Raw genomic sequence first — 25,506 nt, forward strand, 5'->3', positions numbered from 1 at the left:
AATTGAGATGTCATGAAAATGTTAGAATCAAATTTTCATAAATTTTAAATCCTGCATGGAATTCAATTTAGGCTTTAAACGGCAGTCAATACGCCAATAAATCGACGCTCGTTAATAGAGCCGAAACGGTCAACTTACCGTAAATATATATATATATATATATATATATATATATATATATATATATATATATATATATATATATATATACTGATTGTTCTGTTTTTGCTTGCAACCTACTTACCCTGGCTTTCCCCTTCCTTCTTCACCAACATATAAATACAAGGGTAAGATATCCCTGAGATCACAAAGCATATTTAATACTATTATATTATGGCCGGTGATAATACAAAGTATGTCACCGACAACCCAAGTCTATTCTCTCCATACAAAATGGCCAACTTCAATCTTTCTCACAGGCAGGTTTTCTAAGAATATTTTTTTTTTTTTTTTTTTATTGGTCTGGTGGTACTATAGACGTATGTTTGATAGTTTGATTAATTGAATCTTCTTGTTGTTGTTTAAATAAATAATAAATATAAATAAAATAATTAAAAATAAACAGGGTGGTGTTAGCTCCGATGACACGGTGTAGGGCGCTGAAGGGTATACCAAATGAAGCATTGGTTGAATATTACAGGCAGCGTTCAACCTCCGGTGGTTTTCTCATCACCGAGGGCACTATGATCTCTCCTACTTCCGCCGGGTATTTCTATTTCTATTTCTTTCCCTTTCAATTAAATTCAAAACCCACCTACTTCCCCATTATTACATTCTCTTTCAAATATGAAAAATCAATTTTAGGTTTTACTAATCATATCTCGCCACGTGCTTCTTCTTACTTTGCCGGGCCCACCCACCCACCTTGCAATTCAATTCAACTTCAATTATTAAAGTTAGATCCACAATACTCAATTATTCATTCATGCCTTTTAGATATGCTGCTGCTTGTACCTATTGCATTAACATATGTGTTCACTCCCCTTTTTAGATGCGTCCGTCCTTTGCCTATGTCTTTTACACAGCTTATTGGATTTTATTTTCTTCATTTTTACTTACAACTCCATAAAATAACTATACTTAGTTTAAGGGCCGTCTCATATGCAGACATAAAAGGGGCCCCTAAATGTTAATTATCTTTTGATTAAACTAATTCGATTCGCATTGTGTGAACACTAATTCGGCTCAACATTAACTTTTTAGGTCAAATGTACTCATATAATTATAAAGGATTTACAAAAGTTTGGGCACCTTAAAAATGTTTGGGCCCTGCAACTGCACACTTTACACACGCCGCAAGTTAGTTTTAGGTACCACATGTGACCTCAAACGTTTAACCTTTAAAAAACAACGAACGAGCAAGGAAGAACATACAAACTAGTGTCCCCCGGCCACCACCTTTTATAGAGGGTGAGGGGTCGGGGTATAATCACAATGGAACAACCTTTAAAGTTTAAACGCACTTGAAATATAGCAAATTAAACAAACCATAGCTAGCTTTGCTAACATGTTCAAATGCTTTGCTTTCTCATTCCAGTGTACACAACACTTGAATCAACTGGCTTAATAAATGTTTGGCTACTTTTTCAATCAAGTGCGTGTGTTGAATATTATTATTAATTGTTGGGCGCTGGATCAGGTTTCCACATGTACCAGGTATATATAATATACAACAAGTCGAGGCTTGGAAAAAAGTCGTCGATGCAGCTCATCAACAAGGCGCTGTCATATTTTGTCAATTATGGCATGTTGGTAGAGCATCTCACCAAGGTACTACTAGTATATATGTTATTTCATCTCTCAAATTTCTGCTTAATTTCTTCAACTCAATACACACCATCAACTCTGTATTCCTCTTCTTTGGACTGACTGCAAGTACAACTGTCGTATAAATAAAAAAAAGTACACAAGTTCTTTAAAGCATTGAGCTAAACATAACTGCATTTAACCATATAAGAAATAATAAAATATAACCATGAATTGATGGTAAAGAATAGAAGATCAGTTTACCATATATATATATATATATATATATATATATATATATATATATATTAATATTAACCCTAAACTCTAAATCGGGCTAAATTTTACTTCACAAAACATGAAAAAAAAACGTTCATATTCTTCACGAACAATATTATCTTGAATGTTATTTCTGTCGATCGTTTTTCCGCCTAAATAATAACATTCATCACGAAGTGTCTCTTCTAAATGTTCATATTTTCGTGTGATCTTGATGCCGGAAAAAAAAAATTTCAAAAAAAACGAAAAAAAAAAAAAAATTTTGCTTCCCCCCCTTCCCCCCGATTGATTACTTCCCCATTATTGATCATGCCCCTATATAGTGGTAGGATCAAGAGGGAAGCATAAACCCAAAACACCAAACCCTAAACCCTAAACTCTAAACCGTTCGTGTTAAAAACTCAATCTAAATCCTAAATCTAAACCCTAAATCTAAACCCTAAACCCTAAATATCTAAACCCTAATATCTAAACCCCAATAGCTAAAACCTCAAAATACGCTCGAAAAACACGATAATTGTTATAAATTACTTCTTCGGGCGTTTTCCCGCCAAAATAAAAACATTTATCACAAAGTGTCTCTACTAAATGTTCATATTTTCATCTCATCTATAATGTTCGTGAACAAAGTTTTTTCAAAAAACGAAAAGAAAAAAAAAAGTTTTTGCTTCCCCCTTCCCCCGAATAGTTACTTCCCTCTTGATCCTACCACTATATATATATATATATATATATATATCAGTTAAGTTTTAGGGGAAGTTGATTTTGTGGTGCTATATTTTGTTGAAAAAACAGAGTACCAACCTGGTGGCGCGGCTCCAATATCATCTACAAGCAAGCCCATATCAAACAGGTGGAAAATATTAATGCCAGATGCAACCTACAGTCCATATCCTGACCCTCGCCCATTGGCAACCCATGAAATACCAGAAGTTGTGGAAGACTATCGTCTAGCTGCAATTAACGCTATCAAAGCAGGTTAGCTTTTTACTTATGAAAGTAGGATAGTTATAAGACAACAGGTATATATTTACTATAGTAATCAATCTCTTTAATTGCTACATTATTATTATATGCTTATATATAATATAAGACGTACTCTAGATAGATAATTGGCCAAATAGTATACTACTGCTTTCTTTATTCATTGTCTTCTAACCAACTATAATAATAGTTCTTCATTATTATTACTTTTTGTTGGAAAAGGTTTTGATGGCATTGAGATACATGGTGCACATGGGTACCTGCTTGATCAATTCATGAAAGATGGGATAAATGACAGAACAGACGATTTTGGTGGATCATTAGAAAACCGCTGCAAATTTTTAGTGAAGGTGGTACAAGCAGTAGCTGCAGCCATTGGTCCAGACCGAGTTGGTGTTAGAATCTCTCCAGCAATCGATCATTTGGATGCCATGGACTCGGATCCACTCACATTGGGACTAGCAGTCATACAGAAACTCAACAAACTCCAATCTGAATTCGGTTCAAAGCTAAGTTATCTTCACGTGACTCAACCACGTTACACGGCGTACGGTCAAACAGAATCAGGAAACCATGGAAGTGAGGAACAAGTGGCTGAGTGGATGACAACTTGGAGAAGAGCTTATGTTGGTACTTTTATTTGCAGTGGTGGCTACACTAGAGAACTTGGGCTCCAAGCTGTGGCTCAAGGAGATGCTGATTTGGTGGCCTACGGTCGCCTTTTTATTTCAAATCCGGATCTCGTTTTAAGACTCAAGCTCAATGCACCATTAAACCGTTATGTAAGGGCTACATTTTATACACATGATCCCGTTGTAGGGTACACCGACTACCCTTGTCTCGAGAAAGGAAATGAACCGCGTTCACGCCTTTAGTTGTGATTACATTATTGAATAGCACTTGACAAGTAAGTATATGCTATATGCTATATAATTATAATTTATAAATAAAATAAAAATCTATTTCTTAAAAGCAAAATAGCTCTTTCTTTTGAGGGGTTGTTCTTTTGTATGTTCATGTATAACCCCGGCCACTCGTGCTGTTATTTCTGATGATTGTACAAGTATATGACAAGTTATATATCTATTTATGTGTATATATTTGTTTGGGAGATATCTAACACACAATAGAAATTTGTGCTAATATCCGAGTTATTGTATCCTGAACACCTTCCGCAATGGGGGGCTATAAATCATTTCAGAATGGGAACTGTTGGGAAATTACGGTCTCACTAATTCCCACCACCCAGCCCAACAATAATAGTAAAGAAATAAGAACAATACACAACACAAGATTTAACGTGGAAACTCAAAAACAGGAGAAAAACCACCGGCCCTCAAAGAGAGAAAATACACTATATCACAAATTGTTACAATGATATAGACGACTCTCTTAAGCCAACTACACTCTCCAAAATATTTAACTAATACAACTCTCAAACAAGGGTAAGAAAGAAAGAAATAATCAAATACTTAAAGTGTATTGATCGGTGCAATTTGGAATGAAGACTTAGCCCCTCTTATATAACCAAGTCACTCACCCCTCACATCTTCCTCCCACCAATGTGGGATAAACATATCTTCTACTAGCCAAAATAAACCAACAAATCTCCACCTTTTGGATAGAAGAAGATAACCATGCTTCCACATTGCTAGGATAACCGATGTAGACGCTTCCTCGACGACAACTTCAAGATCCTCATCTTTATGCCGTTGACATTATCTCCCAAGAGACAAAACTTGCATCTTCATCGAACATTGTCTAAACCGACAATCATTGTCATCACAGACAAGCATAACTCTTAACAAGAATTATCATACTCCACCATTAAGAGTATAGCACTTAGAATATCACATTCCAAGCATTTCACCTCGGCACATGTTGTTGAACAACCAGCTGAAACTTTATGGTGCAACTTCCCTGTTTGGCTTTTCCGAAAGTCCCATCAGCTACAACATCAGTTTCCACCACACAACCTGCATAAATGCCAAACCAATGCCCATGTGTAATTGTGGAACCGCTAACGAACATCCCTTTCCACGGTGGCGCGGACACACCATGAGGATGACGTGACTTCAGAGGAATTCGTCACTCTCCGTAACAACGGAGACAATGTTAGCATCTTTGGAGCCATTTGCCGGATTAGCTCCACCGGGACAATTAACCCTTACATGCCCAGTCTTCCCGCACTTCCAGCATATCAGATTCTTTCTAGAGTTTCTCTTCTGCCTATCCGAACACAACAGTACCGTAGCTTCTGATGACGAGACCCCGTTACCTTCCAATCTTTTCTCCTCGGATAGGAGCTTGCTAGTAACATCTTCAAACTTCAACGTTTCTTTCCCGTACATTAGAATAGGTTTCATGTGCTCATAGGACGATGATAAAGATAATATCAACCTCAAAGCTTTATCTTCATCATCCGTTTTAACTCCAATAGCCTCCAGTTCCGAAACAATACCGTTAAGAATACTTAGATGATCTGAAATCTTTGAACCCCCATCCATACGCAGAGTATGAAATTGTTCTTTAAGACACAACCGATTTGAGATGCCCTTGCCCTGGTACAACTGCTCTAGTTTAACCCAAAGCTCATTTGCCGTTGATAACCCGTGCACATTTGCAAGCACGTTCTTTGCAAGACACAAACGAATCGCACTTGCTGCCCTCAAATCCATATCATCCCATTCTTCTTCATCAAACTTACTGCTAGAATCACTGCCAGGAAACAAAGGTGGGTTTACCTTTCAATGCCTTGTGTAACCCGGACTGAATCAACACATCCTTGACTTGAACCTGCCATAAGCCAAAATTGATCCTCCCATCAAATTTCTCTACATCAAACCTCATTGGACTGAACTTCGACATCGTATCCGTATCCTATAGACAACAACTTTCTCTGATTTTGCTCACGTTTCGAATAGCCAAAAGATGTAGCAGGTAGCCAGGACCCTTTAAATCGGAAATCCACAACTAGGCCACTAACAAATCCAACTATTACTACGAATCAGAAAAAATATTGTCTAACCAGATACCCTATACGATCAATAGAACTCGTTTCTGATGTGGACGATCCACTCACGTGGCAACCACAGAGCATACTCCGACTCCTATAACCGAGACCCCCGTCAAACCTGACGCTCTGATACCAGTTGTTGGGAAATTACGGTCTCACTAATTCCCACCACCCAGCCCAACAATAATAGTAAAGAAATAAGAACAATACACAACACAAGATTTAACGTGGAAACTCCAAAACAGGAGAAAAACCACCGGCCCCCAAAGAGAGAAAATACACTATATCACAAATTGTTACAATGATATAGACGACTCTCTTAAGCCAACTACACTCTCCAAAATATTTAACTAATACAACTCTCAAACAAGGGTAAGAAAGAAAGAAATAATCAAATACTTAAAGTGTATTGATTGGTGCAATTTGGAATGAAGACTTAGCCCCTCTTATATAACCAAGTCACTCACCCCTCACATCTTCCTCCCACCAATGTGGGATAAACATATCTTCTACTAGCCAAAATAAACCAATAGGAACTTGGCTAAATACTTATTTTCATTAATAAATGATGATTATGTTTATGATATTTTCTTGTCATTACAAAAACTAATGAAGAGACTGCAAAGGTTTAGACCATACACAACAATGATAACACTCCGTTATGTAATTGTTGTGGACTCCATTGTTGTGGTGTGGTGGTAAGAACCACGATGGCCACAACAAGATTGGCCCCAATCACCTTTTTTTTTTAAATTATAATATTAATTAACTCAATACAAATTATATTTTACCCACAACATAACAATATCGCAACAATGCATTTACCATAGCGCCCCTTCATCCCCCAACAATGCCACATCAGCAAAAAGCACTCTCACAACATCAGAACAATACTCTTACGTGTAGAGAATGAATGGTCTTATGTTTAGATGATAGAATACTCTTACGTGTAGAGAATGAATGGTCTTATGTTTAGATGATATGTAGACTGTAACTAAATAAATATACGATAGAAATGCCCAAAAGGATAGGCAACTTATAAGATCCACACAATTTCTCTGGAGAGAACAACTTCCAAAATGACAAATTGTCAAAAAGTGTCTTTTTGCCCCAATGGTTGACATAAGGAGTAAGGACCACTGACATCTTTAGATATTATAATTTTCTCTATTGCTCAATTGAACAGTAAAAAAATCTAAACAAACATGATTATGCTATAAACCCGAATCATTTTCAATCATCTTCATTGAAATCCCATAAGTAGATTTGTAGAGCAAGGACCTCCTAAGCTTATATGCATACATTTGATTCATTCCTTTTCCCGCGTGGGATATGATTTGCACACCTTAACCGATTATACTCCAACAGATTGTATAATAAGGAATTAACGCACATTATATAAGATAGTGACTTCCAATTGGAATTTTGACGATTTGAGGCATCTTAATGTATAATGGCATATAGTCACAACACAATCATTTTAAAGCTATATTTTGGTTTAAGATGCTGATGGAGTGATGTGCTCCTATGTCCGAAAACTGTGGGAGAATAGCGATTCAACAGTTTAGCGCCAGCTGTCAGTAAGCATAAAGATTTAAGGCTAACAGAATGAAGAACATATATATCATCTGACTATCCATATTTATGACTAAAAACATGCTCAGGTAGCTAAAAAGTGGTTTGATTAACGTACTATTTTGATATCGTCTTCAGATAAACTAGCATACATACAGAGTAAGGAATCCCTTACGTATCCGTGTGTATCAATGTGTGGGTGAAAAATTTTTTCTTATCGCCTTCTCTGTTATTTGGGTAGGATATGCTTTTAAATGCTCTGTATAATAAAACTTAAACAGTCAATTAAAAAAAATTGTTACTATCTGAATTGAAGTAATATAGTCACATGTATGATAGACAAAAAATATATGGCATTTCATTCTTAATAGTTGCTGCACCCAGGCCACACTCGTTCACGAGAAGCCCTAATATAATTGCGTGCATGGCCATGGCCATACCCATCGTATCGTATCATATCTCATCCCATCCCTTCCTTGCTTGTATATAAATTCCCTTCTTATATCTCAATTTCAAACACACACTCACTATAACAAAAACTCTCCAATCCAATCCAATCCAATTGCATTAAAAATGTATAATAATATTAGTGCCGTTGTTGTTGTTGTGTTGTGTCTTGTGTTTGTCGGCTCATATGCATCAGTGCAAGACTTCTGTGTAGCCGATTTGTCATTACCTGACACACCTTCTGGTTTCCCCTGCAAGGATGTCAAGAAACTGTCGGTAGCTGATTTTGCTTACTCAGGTCTTGGTGTTGCCGGTAACACGAGCAACATTATCAAGGCTGCTGTGACACCAGCATTCACAGCTCAGTTTCCAGGTGTGAATGGGCTGGGTATATCTTTAGCTAGGTTGGACCTTGCTGTTGGTGGTGTTATCCCGATGCACACTCACCCTGGAGCATCTGAAGTTTTGGTAGTCATACAAGGGACCATTTGTGCTGGATTCATATCATCCTCTGCTAACACTGTCTACTTCAAGACTTTATACAAAGGAGACATTATGGTTTTCCCTCAAGGTCTGCTTCACTTCCAGATTAACTCTGGCAAGGGACCTGCTCTTGCATTTGTTAGCTTCAGTAGTCCAGTCCCAGGCCTACAAATTACTGATTATGCTCTATTTGCTAATGATTTGCCCACTGAATTGGTGGTCGCCACAACATTCCTCGATGCAGCACAGGTTAAGAAGCTCAAGGGTGTTCTAGGTGGGTCAGGCTAATTACTAGCTTAATTAATCGGGTGTTCAATTACCTAATTTCTTGATTTGTCATGAAGTTAGATATGATATGATATGATGGTGGTAGTGGTGTTTAACTTAATAGTCTGTTTAATGTATTTTCTTTAAGTGCCAAACATTTTGTTGTTTGGAGTTTTATTTAAGGGTTTTTGTTTTTATGAGAGCTTAGGATTATGGTGCTGAATGTAATTCTGTCTAGGAGTAAGCTTTACATGAGTGTACGTTTTACTTAACTGGTCATAAGCTCTTGATGCCTATTTCTACCAAGGAATAGCAAGACTGAATAAATTTTATATTCAATAATTGAATCAATATCAAAATCCCTATGACACTAAAAAATACAAATATTAACACTCCAAATCACCACTACAACAACTGATAAAGTTTATAACACAATTATTGTACCATATTCATGTAGTCAAATAATTAGCATATAAGTATTCAAATGATACAATTATATTGTGCAAAAGGAAATTAAATAAAAGACGAATAATTTGTATAAAGGGAACGGCCCATCACTACTTAGCTAAATTACCAACCTAAGCCCAAGGCAGTCAGGTTATGTAACATTTGGGATGGTTCTTCTAATTGCTATTTTACTATTTCATCAATTACAATTATGTAATTGATTCCGTTGCCGCTTTTTTTTTTTTAACAACGATTGGGATCACACGAGGGGGTCATTTCCCGTTTCGACTATGCCGATGCAGCGATAATTGAAATATCCAGTTCTTATTGATTAAAATCGTTCCATATTAATTGATTTCGTTGCGAGGTTTTGACCTCTATATGAGACGTTTTTCAAAGACTGCATTCATTTTTAAAACAAACCATAACCTTTATTTCATAAATAAAGGTTTAAAAAGCTTTACGTAGATTATCAAATAATGATAATCTAAAATATCCTGTTTACACACGACCATTACATAATGGTTTACAATACAAATATGTTACATCGAAATCAGTTTCTTGAATGCAGTTTTTACACAATATCATACAAACATGGACTCCAAATCTTTTCCTTATTTTAGTATGCAACAGCGGAAGCTCTTAGTATTCACCTGAGAATAAACATGCTTTAAACGTCAACAAAAATGTTGGTGAGTTATAGGTTTAACCTATATATATCAAATCGTAACAATAGACCACAAGATTTCATATTTCAATACACATCCCATACATAGAGATAAAAATCATTCATATGGTGAACACCTGGTAACCGACATTAACAAGATGCATATATAAGAATATCCCCATCATTCCGGGACACCCTTCGGATATGATATAATTTCGAAGTACTAAAGCATCCGGTACTTTGGATGGGGTTTGTTAGGCCCAATAGATCTATCTTTAGGATTCGCGTCAATTAGGGTGTCTGTTCCCTAATTCTTAGATTACCAGACTTAATAAAAAGGGGCATATTCGATTTCGATAATTCAACCATAGAATGTAGTTTCACGTACTTGTGTCTATTTTGTAAATCATTTATAAAACCTGCATGTATTCTCATCCCAAAAATGTTAGATTTTAAAAGTGGGACTATAACTCACTTTCACAGATTTTTACTTCGTCGGGAAGTAAGACTTGGCCACTGGTTGATTCACGAACCTATAACAATATATGCATATATATCAAAGTATGTTCAAAATATATTTACAACACTTTTAATATATTTTGATGTTTTAAGTTTATTAAGTCAGCTGTCCTCGTTAGTAACCTACAACTAGTTGTCCACAGTTAGATGTACAGAAATAAATCGATAAATATTATCTTGAATCAATCCACGACCCAGTGTATACGTATCTCAGTATTGATCACAACTCAAACTATATATATTTTGGAATCAACCTCAACCCTGTATAGCTAACTCCAACATTCACATATAGAGTGTCTATGGTTGTTCCGAAATATATATAGATGTGTCGACATGATAGGTCGAAACATTGTATATGTGTCTATGGTATCTTAAGATTACATAATATACAATACAAGTTGATTAAGTTATGGTTGGAATAGATTTGTTACCAATTTTCACGTAGCTAAAATGAGAAAAATTATCCAATCTTGTTTTACCCATAACTTCTTCATTTTAAATCCGTTTTGAGTGAATCAAATTGCTATGGTTTCATATTGAACTCTATTTTATGAATCTAAACAGAAAAATTATAGGTTTATAGTCGGAAAAATAAGTTACAAGTCGTTTTTGTAAAGGTAGTCATTTCAGTCGAAAGAACGACGTCTAGATGACCATTTTAGAAAACATACTTCCACTTTGAGTTTAACCATAATTTTTGGATATAGTTTGATGTTCATAATAAAAATCATTTTCCCAGAATAACAACTTTTAAATCAAAGTTTATCATAATTTTTAATTAACTAACCCAAAACAGCCCGCGGTGTTACTACGACGGCGTAAATCCGGTTTTACGGTGTTTTTCGTGTTTCCAGGTTTTAAATCATTAAGTTAGCATATCATATAGATATAGAACATGTGTTTAGTTGATTTTAAAAGTCAAGTTAGAAGGATTAACTTTTATTTGCGAACAAGTTTAGAATTAACTAAACTATGTTCTAGTGATTACAAGTTTAAACCTTCGAATAAGATAGCTTTATATGTATGAATCGAATGATGTTATGAACATCATTACTACCTCAAGTTCCTTGGATAAACCTACTGGAAATGAGAAAAATAGATCTAGCTTCAAAGGATCCTTGGATGGCTTGAAAATTCTTGAAGCAGAATCATGACACGAAAACAATTTCAAGTAAGATTTCCACTCGAAATAAGATTGTTATAGTTATAGAAATTGAATTAAAGTTTGAATATGATTATTACCTTGTATTAGAAAGATAACCTACTGTAAGTAACAAAGGTTTCTTGATCTTGGATGATTACTTGGAATGGATTTAGAAAATTTGGAAGTAAACTTGCAATCTTAGAAGTATTCTTGATTTTATGAAACTAGAACTTTTGGAATTTATGAAGAACACTTAGAACTTGAAGATAGAACTTGAGAGAGATCAATTAGATGAAGAAAATTGAAGAATGAAAGTGTTTGTAGGTGTTTTTGGTCGTTGGTGTATGGATTAGATATAAAGGATATGTAATTTTGTTTTCATGTAAATAAGTCATGAATGATTACTCATATTTTTGTAATTTTATGAGATATTTCATGCTAGTTGCCAAATGATGGTTCCCACATGTGTTAGGTGACTCACATGGGCTGCTAAGAGCTGATCATTGGAGTGTATATACTAATAGTACATACATCTAAAAGCTGTGTATTGTACGAGTACGAATACGGGTGCATACGAGTAGAATTGTTGATGAAACTGAACGAGGATGTAATTGTAAGCATTTTTGTTAAGTAGAATTATTTTGATAAGTGTCTTGAAGTCTTTAAAAAGTGTATGAATAGATATTAAAACACTACATGTATATACATTTTAACTGAATCGTTAAGTCATATTTAGTCGTTACATGTAAACGTTGTTTTGAAACCTTTAGGTTAACGATCTTGTTGAATGTTGTTAACCCATTGTTTATTATAACAAATGAGATTTTAAATTGTTATATTATCATGATATTATGATATATAATATATCTTAGTATGATATATATACAGTTAAATGTCGTTACAACGATAATCGTTACATATATGTCTCGTTTCGAAATCATTAAGTTAGTAGTCTTATTTTTACATATGTATTTCATTGTTAATACACTTAATAATATATTTACTTATAATTTAACATAATTAACCAAGTGTATCAATATCTTAATATGATTCATATGTACCTAGTAAGACGTTGTTATAACGATAATCGTTATATATATCGTTTTCGAGTTTCTTAAATTAATAGTCTCATTTTTATGTATATAACTCATTGTTAAAATACCTAATGAGATACATACTTATAATAAAATCATGTTAACTATATATATAACCATATATATGTCATCGTATAGTTTTTAAAAGTTTTAACGTTCGTGAATCACCGGTCAACTTGGGTGGTCAATTGTCTATATGAAACCTATTTCAATTAATCAAGTCTTAACAAGTTTGATTGCTTAACATGTGGGAAACACTTAATCATGTAAATAACAATTTCATTTAATATATATATAAACATGAAAAAGTTCGGGTCACTACAGTACCTACCCGTTAAATAAATTTCGTCCCGAAATTTTAAGCAGTTGGAGGTGTTGACGTATCTTCTGGAAATAAATGCGGGTATTTCTTCTTCATCTGATCTTCAGGCTCCCAGGTGAACTCGGGTCCTCTACGAGCATTCCATTGAACCTTAACAATCGGTATCTTGTTTTGTTTAAGTCTCTTAACCTCACGATCCATTATTTCGACGGGTTCTTCAATGAATTGAAGTTTTTCATTGATTTGGATTTCGTCTAATGGAATAGTGAGATCTTCTTTAGCAAAACATTTCTTCAAATTTGAGACGTGGAAAGTGTTATGTACAGCCGCGAGTTGTTGAGGTAGCTCCAGTTGGTAAGCTACTGGTCCGACACGATCTATAATCTTGAATGGTCCAATGTACCTTGGATTTAGTTTCCCCCGTTTACCAAATCGAACAATGCCTTTCCAAGGTGAAACCTTAAGCATGACCATTTCTCCAATTTCAAACTATATATCTTTTCTTTTACTGTCCGCGTAGCTCTTTTGTCGACTCTGGGCGGTTTTCAATCTTTGTTGAATTTGGATGATTTTCTCGGTAGTTTCTTGTATTATCTCCGGACCCGTAATATGTCTATCCCCCACTTCACTCCAACAAATCGGAGACCTGCACTTTCTACCATAAAGTGCTTCAAACGGCGCCATCTCAATGCTTGAATGGTAGCCGTTGTTGTAGGAAAATTATGCTAACGATAGATGTCAATCCCAACTGTTTTCGAAATCAATAACACAAGCTCGTAGCATGTCTTCAAGCGTTTGTATCGTCCTTTCGCTCTGCCCATCAGTTTGTGGATGATAGGCAGTACTCATGTCTAGACGAGTTCCCAATGCTTGCTGTAATGTCTGCCAGAATCTTGAAATAAATCTGCCATCCCTATCAGAGATAATAGAGATTGGTATTCCATGTCTGGAGATGACTTCCTTCAAATAGTGTCATGCTAACTTCTCCATCTTGTCATCTTCTCTTATTGGCAGGAAGTGTGCTGACTTGGTGAGACGATCAACTATTACCCAAATAGTATCATAACCACTTGCAGTCCTTGGCAATTTAGTGATGAAATCCATGGTAATGTTTTTTCATTTCCATTCCGGGATTTCAGGTTGTTGTAGTAGACCTGATGGTTTCTGATGTTCAGCTTTGACCTTAGAACATGTCAAACATTCTCCTACATATTTAGCAATATCGGCTTTCATACCTGACCACCAAAAATGTTTCTTAAGATCCTTGTACATCTTCCCCGTTCCAGGATGTATTGAGTATCTGGTTTTATGAGCTTCTCTAAGTACCATTTCTCTCATATCTCCAAATTTTGGTACCCAAATTCTTTCAGCCCTATACCGGGTTCCGTCTTCCCGAATATTAAGATGCTTCTGCGATCCTTTGGGTATTTCATCCTTTAAATTTCCCTCTTTTAAAACTCCTTGTTGCGCCTCCTTTATTTGAGTAGTAAGGTTAGTGTGAATCATTATATTCATAGATTTTACTCGAATGGGTTCTCTGTCCTTTCTGCTCAAGGCGTCGGCTACCACATTTGCCTTCCCCGGGTGGTAACGAATCTCAAAGTCGTAATCATTCAACAATTCAATCCACCTACGCTGCCTCATATTCAGTTGTTTCTGATTAAATATGTGTTGAAGACTTTTGTGGTCGGTATATATAATACTTTTGACCCCATATAAGTAGTGCCTCCAAGTCTTTAATGCAAAAACAACCGCGCCTAATTCCAAATCATGCGTCGTATAATTTTGCTCGTGAATCTTCAATTGTCTAGACGCATAAGCAATCACCTTCGTCCGTTGCATTAATACACAACCGAGACCTTGCTTTGATGCGTCACAATAAATCACAAAATCATCATTCCCTTCAGGCAATGACAATATAGGTGCTGTAGTTAGCTTTTTCTTCAATAATTGAAACGCCTTCTCTTGTTCATCCTTCCATTCAAATTTCTTCCCTTTATGCGTTAATGCAGTCAAGGGTTTTGCTATTTTGGAGAAATCTTGGATGAATCTTCTGTAGTAACCAGCCAATCCTAAAAATTGACGTATATGCTTCGGAGTTTTTGGGGTTTCCCACTTTTCAACGGTTTCAATCTTTGCCGGGTCTACCTGGATACCTTCTTTGTTCACTATGTGACCGAGGAATTGAACTTCTTCCAACCAAAATGCACACTTTGAAAATTTAGCGTACAATTCTTCCTTCCTCAATACTTCTAACACCTTTCTCAAATGTTCACCGTGTTCTTGGTCATTCTTTGAGTAAATAAATATGTCATCAATGAAAACAATGACAAACTTGTCAAGGTATGGTCCACACACTCGGTTCATAAGGTCCATGAACACAGCTGGTGCATTAGTTAAACCAAACGGCATGACCATAAACTCGTAATGACCGTAACGTGTTCTGAAAGCAGTCTTTGGAATATCATCTTCTTTCACCCGCATTTGATGATACCCGGAACGTAAGTCAATCTTTGAATAAACAGACGAGCCTTGTAGTTGATCAAATAAGTCGTCAATTCTCGGTAGTGGGTAGCGGTTCTTGATGGTAAGTTTGTTCAACTCTCGGTAGTCGATACACAACCTGAATGTACCATCTTTCTTCTTGACAAACAAAACAGGAGCTCCCCACGGTGATGTGCTTGGTCGAATGAAACCACGCTCTAAAAGTTCTTGTAATTGGCTTTGCAGTTCTTTCATCTCGCTGGGTGCGAGTCTGTAAGGAGGACGAGCTATTGGTGCAGCTCCTGGTACAAGATCTATTTGAAATTCAACGGATCGATGTGGGGGTAATTCCGGTAATTCTTTCGGAAATACATCGGGAAATTCTTTTGCGATGGGAACATCATTGATGCTCTTTTCTTCAGTTTGTACTTTCTCGACGTGTGCTAGAACTGCATAGCAACCTTTTCTTATTAGTTTTTGTGCCTTCAAATTACTAATAAGATGTAGCTTCATGTTGCCCTTTTCTCCGTACACCATTAAGGGTTCTCCTTCTTCTCGTACAATGCGAATTGCATTTTTATAATATACGATCTCTGCTTTCACCTTCTTCAGCCAGTCCATGCCAACTATTACATCAAAACTCCCTAACTCTACTGGTATCAAATCAATCTTAAATATTTCGCTACCCAGTTTAATTTCTCGATTCCGGCATATATTATCTGCTGAAATTAATTTACCGTTTGCTAATTCGAGTAAAAATTTACTATCCAACGGCATCAATGGACAACTTAATTTAGCACAAAAATCTCTACTCATATAGCTTCTATCCGCACCCAAATCAAATAAAACGTAAGCAGATTTATTGTCAATAAGAAACGTACCCGTAACAAGCTCCGAGTCTTCCTGTGCCTCTGCCGCATTAATATTGAAAACTCTTCCGCGGCCTTGTCCATTCGTGTTCTCCTGGTTCGGGCAATTTCTAATAATGTGGCCCGGTTTTCCACATTTATAACAAACTACATTGGCATAACTTGCTCCGACACTACTTGCTCCGCCATTACTCGTTCCGACACCATTTGTTCCTTTCGTTCTATTAACCCCTGGTCCGTAGACCTCACACTTCACCGCGCTATGACCATTTCTTTTACACTTGTTGCAAAATTTGGTGCAGAACCCCGAGTGATACTTTTCACACCTTTGGCATAGCTGCTTCTGATTGTTGTTGTTGTTGCGGTTGTTATTGTTGTTGGGACGATTGTTGTAGTTGTTGTTGTTGTTGTTGTTGTTGTTGTTGTTGTTGTTGGGCCGTTTGTTGTAGTTGCGATTGATGTTGCGATTGTTGGGATAATTGTTGCGATTATTATTGTAATTGCTTTTGTTGTTGTATTGGTGATTCTTATCACCGTTTTCCTCCCACTTTTTTTTGACTTGCTTCACATTGGCCTCTTCAGCCGTCTGTTCTTTAATTCTTTCCTCAATCTGGTTCACTAGTTTGTGAGCCATTCTACATGCCTGTTGTATGGAGGCGGGCTCGTGTGAACTTATATCTTCTTGGATTCTTTCCGGTAATCCTTTCACAAACGCGTCGATCTTCTCTTCCTCATCTTCGAACGCTCCCGGACACAATAGGCACAATTCTGTGAATCGTCTTTCGTACGTGGTAATATCAAATCCTTGGGTTCGTAACCCTCTAAGTTCTGTCTTGAGCTTATTGACCTCGGTTCTGGGATGGTACTTCTCGTTCATCAAGTGCTTAAATGCTGACCACGGTAGTGCGTAAGCATCATCTTGTCCCACTTGCTCTAGATAGGTATTCCACCATGTTAACGCAGAACCTGTGAAGGTATGCGTAGCGTACTTCACTTTGTCCTCTTCAGTACACTTACTTATGGCAAACACCGATTCAACCTTCTCGGTCCACTGTTTCAATCCGATCGGTCCTTCGGTTCCATCAAATTCCAAAGGTTTGCAGGCAGTGAATTCTTTTTAGGTGCATCCTACACGATTTCCTGTACTGCTAGATCCAAGGTTATTGTTGGTATGTAGCGCAGCCTGTACTGCGGCTATGTTTGAAGCTAGAAAAGTACGGAATTCCTCTTCATTCATATTCACGGTGTGTCGAGTAGTCGGTGCCATTTCCTTCAAAATAGTCAAATGGAACAAGTTAATCATACAGAACATTAAGAGTAGTTAATAGTATTTCGCAGCATAATATGAACTCATTTATAAAAGCTTTTTCTTCATATTAGCGTTTTATAAGTTTAAATTCGGGTAGTACCTACCCGTTAAGTTCATACTTAGTAGCTAATATACAATTCAACTACTACAATTCTATATGAAAAACTGATTATAATAATATTTCGCGTTCAAACTTTTACACAATATTTTACAAACTTACAATACCGCTTATTTTACATAAAGCATGAAATATAGCACACAATAACTTTGATACAAGATAGTTGTGAAGATAATTCTAGCTAGTACACAAGTCGTTCAGCAAAGGCAATAAAGACACGTAATTCATACGTCCAGAAACAAGTCATGCATTCTGGTTTTACTAGGACTACTTCCCATCCTTGGTCTTGTGGAACATAACCGTTATGGCCGTTGATAAGACAGCGTGTTGTAACGTCGTCAAAGGGACGAGGGTTACGTAATGACCAACAGTCTCGTAATAACCTAAAAACCTCATTTCTTACCCCAATTACCGACTCCGTCACTTGTGGGAACGTTTTGTTTAATAGTTGTAGCCCGATGTTCTTTTTCTCACTTTGGTGAGAAGCGAACATTACTAACCCGTAAGCATAGCATGCTTCTTTATGTTGCATGTTAGCCGCTTTTTCTAAATCATGAAGTCCTATATTCGGATACATTGAGTCAAAATAATTTCTTAACCCGTTGCGTAAAATAGCCTTTGGGTTCCCCGCAATATATGCGTCAAAGTAAACACATCGTAACTTATGGGTTTCCCAATGTGATATCCCCCATCTTTCAAACGAAAGTCTCTTATAAACCAAGACATTCTTGGAACGTTCTTCGAATGTCTTACAAACTGATTTCGCAGTAAATAGTTGTGCCGAAGAATTCTGACCGACTCTAGACAAGATTTCATCAATCATGTCTCCGGGTAGGTCTCTTAAAATATTGGGTTGTCTATCCATTTTGTGTTTTTATACTGTAAAATAGACAAGAGTTAGATTCATAAAAAAAATACTTATTAATACAATCAATTTTTACATATATCATAAAGCATAAGCACACTATATTACATATATTACACCACACGAATACAACTATCTTATTCCGACTCGCTCGTTTCTTCTTCTTCGGTTTTGGTTCGTTTTGCCAAGTTTCTAGGGATATATGATGTTCCCCTAATACGAGCTGTCGTTTTCCACAACGGTTTAGAAAAACCTGGTGGTTTAGAGGTTCCCGGGTCATTGTTACAACTTAAGGGCTTCGGGGGTTGACGATACATATAAAGTTCATCGGGGTTGGAATTAGATTTCTCTATTTTTATGCCCTTTCCCTTATTATTTTCTTTTGCCTTTTTAAATTCAGTTGGGGTAATTTCTATAACATCATCGGAATTCTCGTCGGAATCCGATTCATCGGAGAATTGGTAATCCTCCCAATATTTTGCTTCCTTGGCGGAAACACCATTGACCATAATTAACCTTGGTCGGTTGGTTGAGGATTTTCTTTTACTTAACCGTTTTATTATTTCCCCCACCGGTTCTATTTCCTCCTCCGGTTCCTCCTCTTCCGGTTCTGATTCTTCTTCCGGTTCTGATTCTTCTTCCGGTTCTTCTTCGGGAACTTGTGAATCAGTCCAATATATATTCGACTCTTCGTTATTATTAGGTGAGTCAATGGGATTTGTGCTAGAGGTAGACATCTATCACACAATATCAAACATGTTAAGAGATTAATATATCACATAATATATACATGTTAATAATATATAGTTTCCAACAAAAATGTTAAGCAATCATTTTTAAAGAAAACACGGTCGAAGTCCAGACTCACTAATGCATCCTAACAAACTCGATAAGACACACTAATGCAAATTTTCTGGTTCTCTAAGACCAACGCTCGGATACCAACTGAAATGTCCCGTTCTTATTGATTAAAAACGTTCCATATTAATTGATTTCGTTGCGAGGTTTTGACCTCTATATGAGACGTTTTTCAAAGACTGCATTCATTTTTTAAAACAAACCATAACCTTTATTTCATAAATAAAGGTTTAAAAAGCTTTACGTAGATTATCAAATAATGATAATCTAAAATATCCTGTTTACATACGACCATTACATAATGGTTTACAATACAAATATGTTACATCGAAATCAGTTTCTTGAATGCAGTTTTTACACAATATCATACAAACATGGACTCCAAATCTTGTCCTTATTTTAGTATGCAACAGCGGAAGCTCTTAGTATTCACCTGAGAATAAACATGCTTTAAACGTCAACAAAAATGTTGGTGAGTTATAGGTTTAACCTATATATATCAAATCATAACAATAGACCACAAGATTTCATATTTCAATACACATCCCATACATAGAGATAAAAATCATTCATATGGTGAACACCTGGTAACCGACATTAACAAGATGCATATATAAGAATATCCCCATCATTCCGGGACACCCTTCGGATATGATATAATTTCGAAGTACTAAAGCATCCGGTACTTTGGATGGGGTTTGTTAGGCCCAATAGATCTATCTTTAGGATTCGCGTCAATTAAGGTGTCTGTTCCCTAATTCTTAGATTACCAGACTTAATAAAAAGGGGCATATTCGATTTCGATAATTCAACCATAGAATGTAGTCTCACGTACTTGTGTCTATTTTGTAAATCATTTATAAAACCTGCATGTATTCTCATCCCAAAAATGTTAGATTTTAAAAGTGGGACTATAACTCACTTTCACATATTTTTACTTCGCCGGGAAGTAAGACTTGGCCACTGGTTGATTCACGAACCTATAACAATATATGCATATATATCAAAGTATGTTCAAAATATATTTACAACACTTTTAATATATTTTGATGTTTTAAGTTTATTAAGTCAACTGTCCTCGTTAGTAACCTACAACTAGTTGTCTACAGTTAGATGTACAGAAATAAATCGATAAATATTATCTTGAATCAATCCACGACCCAGTGTATACGTATCTCAGTATTGATCACAACTCAAACTATATATATTTTGGAATCAACCTCAACCCTGTATAGCTAACTCCAACATTCACATATAGAGTGTCTATGGTTGTTCCGAAATATATATAGATGTGTCGACATGATAGGTCGAAACATTGTATACGTGTCTATGGTATCTCAAGATTACATAATATACAATACAAGTTGATTAAGTTATGGTTGGAATAGATTTGTTACCAATTTTCACGTAGCTAAAATGAGAAAAATTATCCAATCTTGTTTTACCCATAACTTCTTCATTTTAAATCCGTTTTGAGTGAATCAAATTGCTATGGTTTCATATTGAACTCTATTTTATGAATCTAAACAGAAAAATTATAGGTTTATAGTCGGAAAAATAAGTTACAAGTCTTTTTTGTAAAGGTAGTCATTTAAGTCGAAAGAACGACGTCTAGATGACCATTTTAGAAAACATACTTCCACTTTGAGTTTAACCATAATTTTTGAATATAGTTTGATGTTCATAATAAAAATCATTTTTCCAGAATAACAACTTTTAAATCAAAGTTTATCATAGTTTTTAATTAACTAACCCAAAACAGTCCGCGGTGTTACTACGACGGCGTAAATCCGGTTTTACGGTGTTTTTCGTGTTTCCAGGTTTTAAATCATTAAGTTAGCATATCATATAGATATAGAACATGTGTTTAGTTGATTTTAAAAGTCAAGTTAGAAGGATTAACTTTTATTTGCGAACAAGTTTAGAATTAACTAAACTATGTTCTAGTGATTACAAGTTTAAACCTTCGAATAAGATAGCTTTATATGTATGAATCGAATGATGTTATGAACATCATTACTACCTCAAGTTCCTTGGATAAACCTACTGGAAATGAGAAAAATAGATCTAGCTTCAAAGGATCCTTGGATGGCTTGAAAATTCTTGAAGCAGAATCATGACACGAAAACAATTTCAAGTAAGATTTCCACTCGAAATAAGATTGTTATAGTTATAGAAATTGAATTAAAGTTTGAATAATGATTATTACCTTGTATTATAAAGATAACCTACTGTAAGTAACAAAGGTTTCTTGATCTTGGATGATTACTTGGAATGGATTTAGAAAACTTGGAAGTAAACTTGCAATCTTGGAAGTATTCTTGATTTTATGAAACTAGAACTTTTGGAATTTATGAAGAACACTTAGAACTTGAAGATAGAACTTGAGAGAGATCAATTAGATGAAGAAAATTGAAGAATGAAAGTGTTTGTAGGTGTTTTTGGTCGTTGGTGTATGGATTAGATATAAAGGATATGTAATTTTGTTTTCATGTAAATAAGTCATGAATGATTACTCATATTTTTGTAATTTTATGAGATATTTCATGCTAGTTGCCAAATGATGGTTCCCACATGTGTTAGGTGACTCACATGGGCTGCTAAGAGCTGATCATTGGAGTGTATATACTAATAGTACATACATCTAAAAGCTGTGTATTATACGAGTACGAATACGGGTGCATACGAGTAGAATTGTTGATGAAACTGAACGAGGATGTAATTGTAAACATTTTTGTTAAGTAGAAGTATTTTGATAAGTGTCTTGAATTCTTTCAAAAGTGTATGAATACATATTAAAACACTACATGTATATACATTTTAACTGAGCCGTTAAGTCATATTTAGTCGTTACATGTAAACGTTGTTTTGAAACCTTTAAGTTAACGATCTTGTTGAATGTTGTTAACCCATTGTTTATTATAACAAATGAGATTTTAAATTGTTATATTATCATGATATTATGATATATAATATATCTTAGTATGATATATATACAGTTAAATGTCGTTACAACGATAATCGTTACATATATGTCTCGTTTCGAAATCATTAAGTTAGTAGTCTTATTTTTACATATGTATTTCATTGTTAATACACTTAATAATATATTTACTTATCATTTAACATAATTAACAAAGTGTATCAATATCTTAATATGATTCATATGTACCTAGTAAGACGTTGTTATAACGATAATCGTTATATATATCGTTTTCGAGTTTCTTAAATTAATAGTCTCATTTTTATGTATATAACTCATTGTTAAAATACCTAATGAGATACATACTTATAATAAAATCATGTTAACTATATATATAACCATATATATGTCATCGTATAGTTTTTACAAGTTTTAACGTTCGTGAATCACCGGTCAACTTGGGTGGTCAATTGTCTATATGAAACCTATTTCAATTAATCAAGTCTTAACAAGTTTGATTGCTTAACATGTTGGAAACACTTAATCATGTAAATAACAATTTCATTTAATATATATATAAATATGGAAAAGTTCGGGTCACTACAATAATAACCCCGCCCCCATCGCTGCCCGGGAGGAAACCTTGAAGCATATCCAAGGACACGGCCAAGTAAAACCCCTTCCCCTTTACCCCCAAAACGATATGGGAAATGTGTCATGGGTGAATACTTCATGACAGAGATGAAATTGTGTTTTTTAATATGTAGCCAACGGGGGTCGAACTTCTGACCTCCCCTAAAGGAGGCATGCCACCAACCGCTGGACCACATCACAACTTCATTCCGTTGCCGCTTACCCTACTCTCCATCAATTATGGTCCAATCAGAGCAACTCCCTATCACCACTTGATTCAACATGAGAAGATCGAACTCTTATCTTCTCAAATGAGAGATCTGGAATCCGCTATACATACATCCATCAACGAAATCATTGATGAGAGTATTGATGGGAGAACAACTATGAAATTGATTGTATATTATAGCAACATTATCACGTGACAATCAAATTCATGGTTATATTCATCATTGTTATCTCACCAAAACCATATATACATGTTCATCACTGTTTTATACGTTTCATAATCCTAAAACACGAATCGAGCACGTTCAAGTAATTACATATTGTAGTCAAAAGAGAAAATACAACCACAAACTTGTACAGCCAAGACAGTGCCAGCAGTACTTGGTGACAAAAGACGTAACCGCGAGTGATGATGAGTCGCTGATGATAACGACAGTAGCAAGTAGGAGGATTCTGAATGGAAGCTTTTCCTACTTCTGATACCTAACATTCCAATGTGATGGAGCAAGACTAATCGATTTCTTATACAATGTTGTGGGTTCAGATATCGTTCTAGAGAAATTTTTTTTTTTTTTTTTTTTTTTTTTTTTTTTGCCAAAAAAACGAAAACTCATACAGAAACGAAGTTGTTTTCCAAAGGAAAACGCCTTCAACAAAGAATATAAAGAAACGAGGGAAACAGTGAAGCTCGCACCTAGGAAGCAACGAACTAAACGCATACTATCTATAATCGAGTCTTCCCTAACAACCCGATAAACGTTAAAGCAAACTAACCAAAACTATAAACCGAATACTAGACGATAATAACAAGAACCAAACCGAACCAAACCAAATGCACAAAGTGAAAATAAATAAAAAACCGGAAAAAATATGCGAAAAAGTATGAGACAAACCTAATCAATCAACTTCTAGGTCCCGCCCTTTTCAACTTACCATTAACCGTCTCTTTCAAAGTGTTCTTCCCGGACCGGATTTCTATCTTGTAAGATAACACATTGGCGGATATAACGTCCGGTTCACTCTCCTCGGCCAAACATGTCATCATTTTATCGAATGCCGCATAAGCCTTCACGGACATTTTTCCATTCCCGTTACCCGATGAACCGCCGTCTCTACTCTAACGACCCGTCCTAATCCATCCGGACGAAGTCCATATCGATTATAAACGATTCATAATAGTTGATTACATCGCGAGGTACTTGACCTCTATATGATACATTTTATAAACATTGCATTCGTTTTTAAAAGACAAACTTGCTTTACATCGAAAGTTGACGGCATGCATATCATTTCATAATATATCTAAACTATAAATGACTTGATAATAATCTTGATGAAATCGACGACTCGAATGCAACGTCTTTTGAAATATGTCATGAATGACTCCAAGTAATGTCTCTAAAATGAGCAAATGCACAGCGGAAGATTTCTTTCATACCTGAGAATAAACATGCTTTAAAGTGTCAACCAAAAGGTTGGTGAGTTCATTAGTTTATCATAAATAATCATTTCATAATTTTAATAGACCACAAGATTTCATATTTCCATTTCTCATAAACATACGTCCCATGCATAGAGACAAAAATCATTTATATGGATTGAACATCTGGTAACAGACATTAACAAGATGCATATAAGAATATCCCCTATCATTCCGGGAAATCCTTCGGACATGATATAAAACAACATCGAAGTACTAAAGCATCCGGTACTTTGGATGGGGTTCGTCGGGCCCATAGATCTATCTTTAGGATTCGCGTCAATTAGGCGTGCACTAATTCTCAAAATTAGTGATGGTCCCTAATTCTTAGGCTACCAAGCTAAAAGGGGCATATTCGGCTTCGATCATTCAACCATATAATGTAGTTTCGATTACTTGTGTCTATTTCGTAAAACATTTATAAAAATTGCGCATGTATTCTCAGCCCAAAAATATAAAGGGTAAAAAAGACAAATGAAACTCACCATATTGTATTTTGTAGTAAAAATACTTATGACGATATTGAACAACTGAACAATGCAGGGTTGACCTCGGATTCACGAACCTATATCATTTGTATATAAATTAATACATATAATTGTGATCGAACAACTATATTATTATTAGTGATGTAATTCATTTATATAGTAGATTAATAAGTTTCATTATATATATTTTTATATATAATCTTTATTTTTATGCTTATAACTTTAATAATGTCATTAATACTTTTATTCTCATAATCATAA

At 35.4% G+C, this 25,506-nt stretch overlaps 2 protein-coding genes across 2 annotated transcripts; both read left to right on the plus strand.

Moving 5' to 3' along the window:
• The first annotated feature begins 261 nt into the window (after window positions 1-261).
• LOC139871777 (artemisinic aldehyde Delta(11(13)) reductase) lies at window positions 262-4,141 on the plus strand. Its single transcript, XM_071859505.1, has 5 exons — window positions 262-419; window positions 566-706; window positions 1,640-1,770; window positions 2,821-3,003; window positions 3,232-4,141. The coding sequence occupies exons 1-5, from the start codon at window positions 334-336 to the stop codon at window positions 3,882-3,884; spliced, it is 1,194 nt and encodes a 397-aa protein (XP_071715606.1). The 5' UTR covers window positions 262-333; the 3' UTR covers window positions 3,885-4,141.
• Window positions 4,142-8,100: 3,959 nt separating this feature from the next.
• On the plus strand, window positions 8,101-9,139 carry LOC139872841 (auxin-binding protein ABP19a-like). Its single transcript, XM_071860768.1, has one exon. It carries the CDS (start codon window positions 8,174-8,176, stop codon window positions 8,816-8,818), a length of 645 nt encoding a protein of 214 aa, XP_071716869.1. The 5' UTR covers window positions 8,101-8,173; the 3' UTR covers window positions 8,819-9,139.
• Window positions 9,140-25,506: the final 16,367 nt, after the last annotated feature.

This window comes from Rutidosis leptorrhynchoides, chromosome 10 (assembly GCF_046630445.1).
Source record: "Rutidosis leptorrhynchoides isolate AG116_Rl617_1_P2 chromosome 10, CSIRO_AGI_Rlap_v1, whole genome shotgun sequence".
NCBI classification, from domain to species: Eukaryota; Viridiplantae; Streptophyta; class Magnoliopsida; order Asterales; family Asteraceae; genus Rutidosis; species Rutidosis leptorrhynchoides.

Excerpts from the sequence above, each read along its gene's own strand:
- LOC139871777 (XM_071859505.1), top strand. The coding sequence starts at position 334 with ATGGCCGGTGATAATACAAAGTATGTCACCGACAACCCAAGTCTATTC. Across the intron at positions 420-565 it reads AACTTCAATCTTTCTCACAG|GGTGGTGTTAGCTCCGATGA; the intron begins GCAGGTTTTCTA and ends AAAAATAAACAG. Across the intron at positions 707-1,639 it reads ATCTCTCCTACTTCCGCCGG|GTTTCCACATGTACCAGGTA; the intron begins GTATTTCTATTT and ends GCGCTGGATCAG.
- LOC139872841 (XM_071860768.1), top strand. The coding sequence starts at position 8,174 with ATGTATAATAATATTAGTGCCGTTGTTGTTGTTGTGTTGTGTCTTGTG.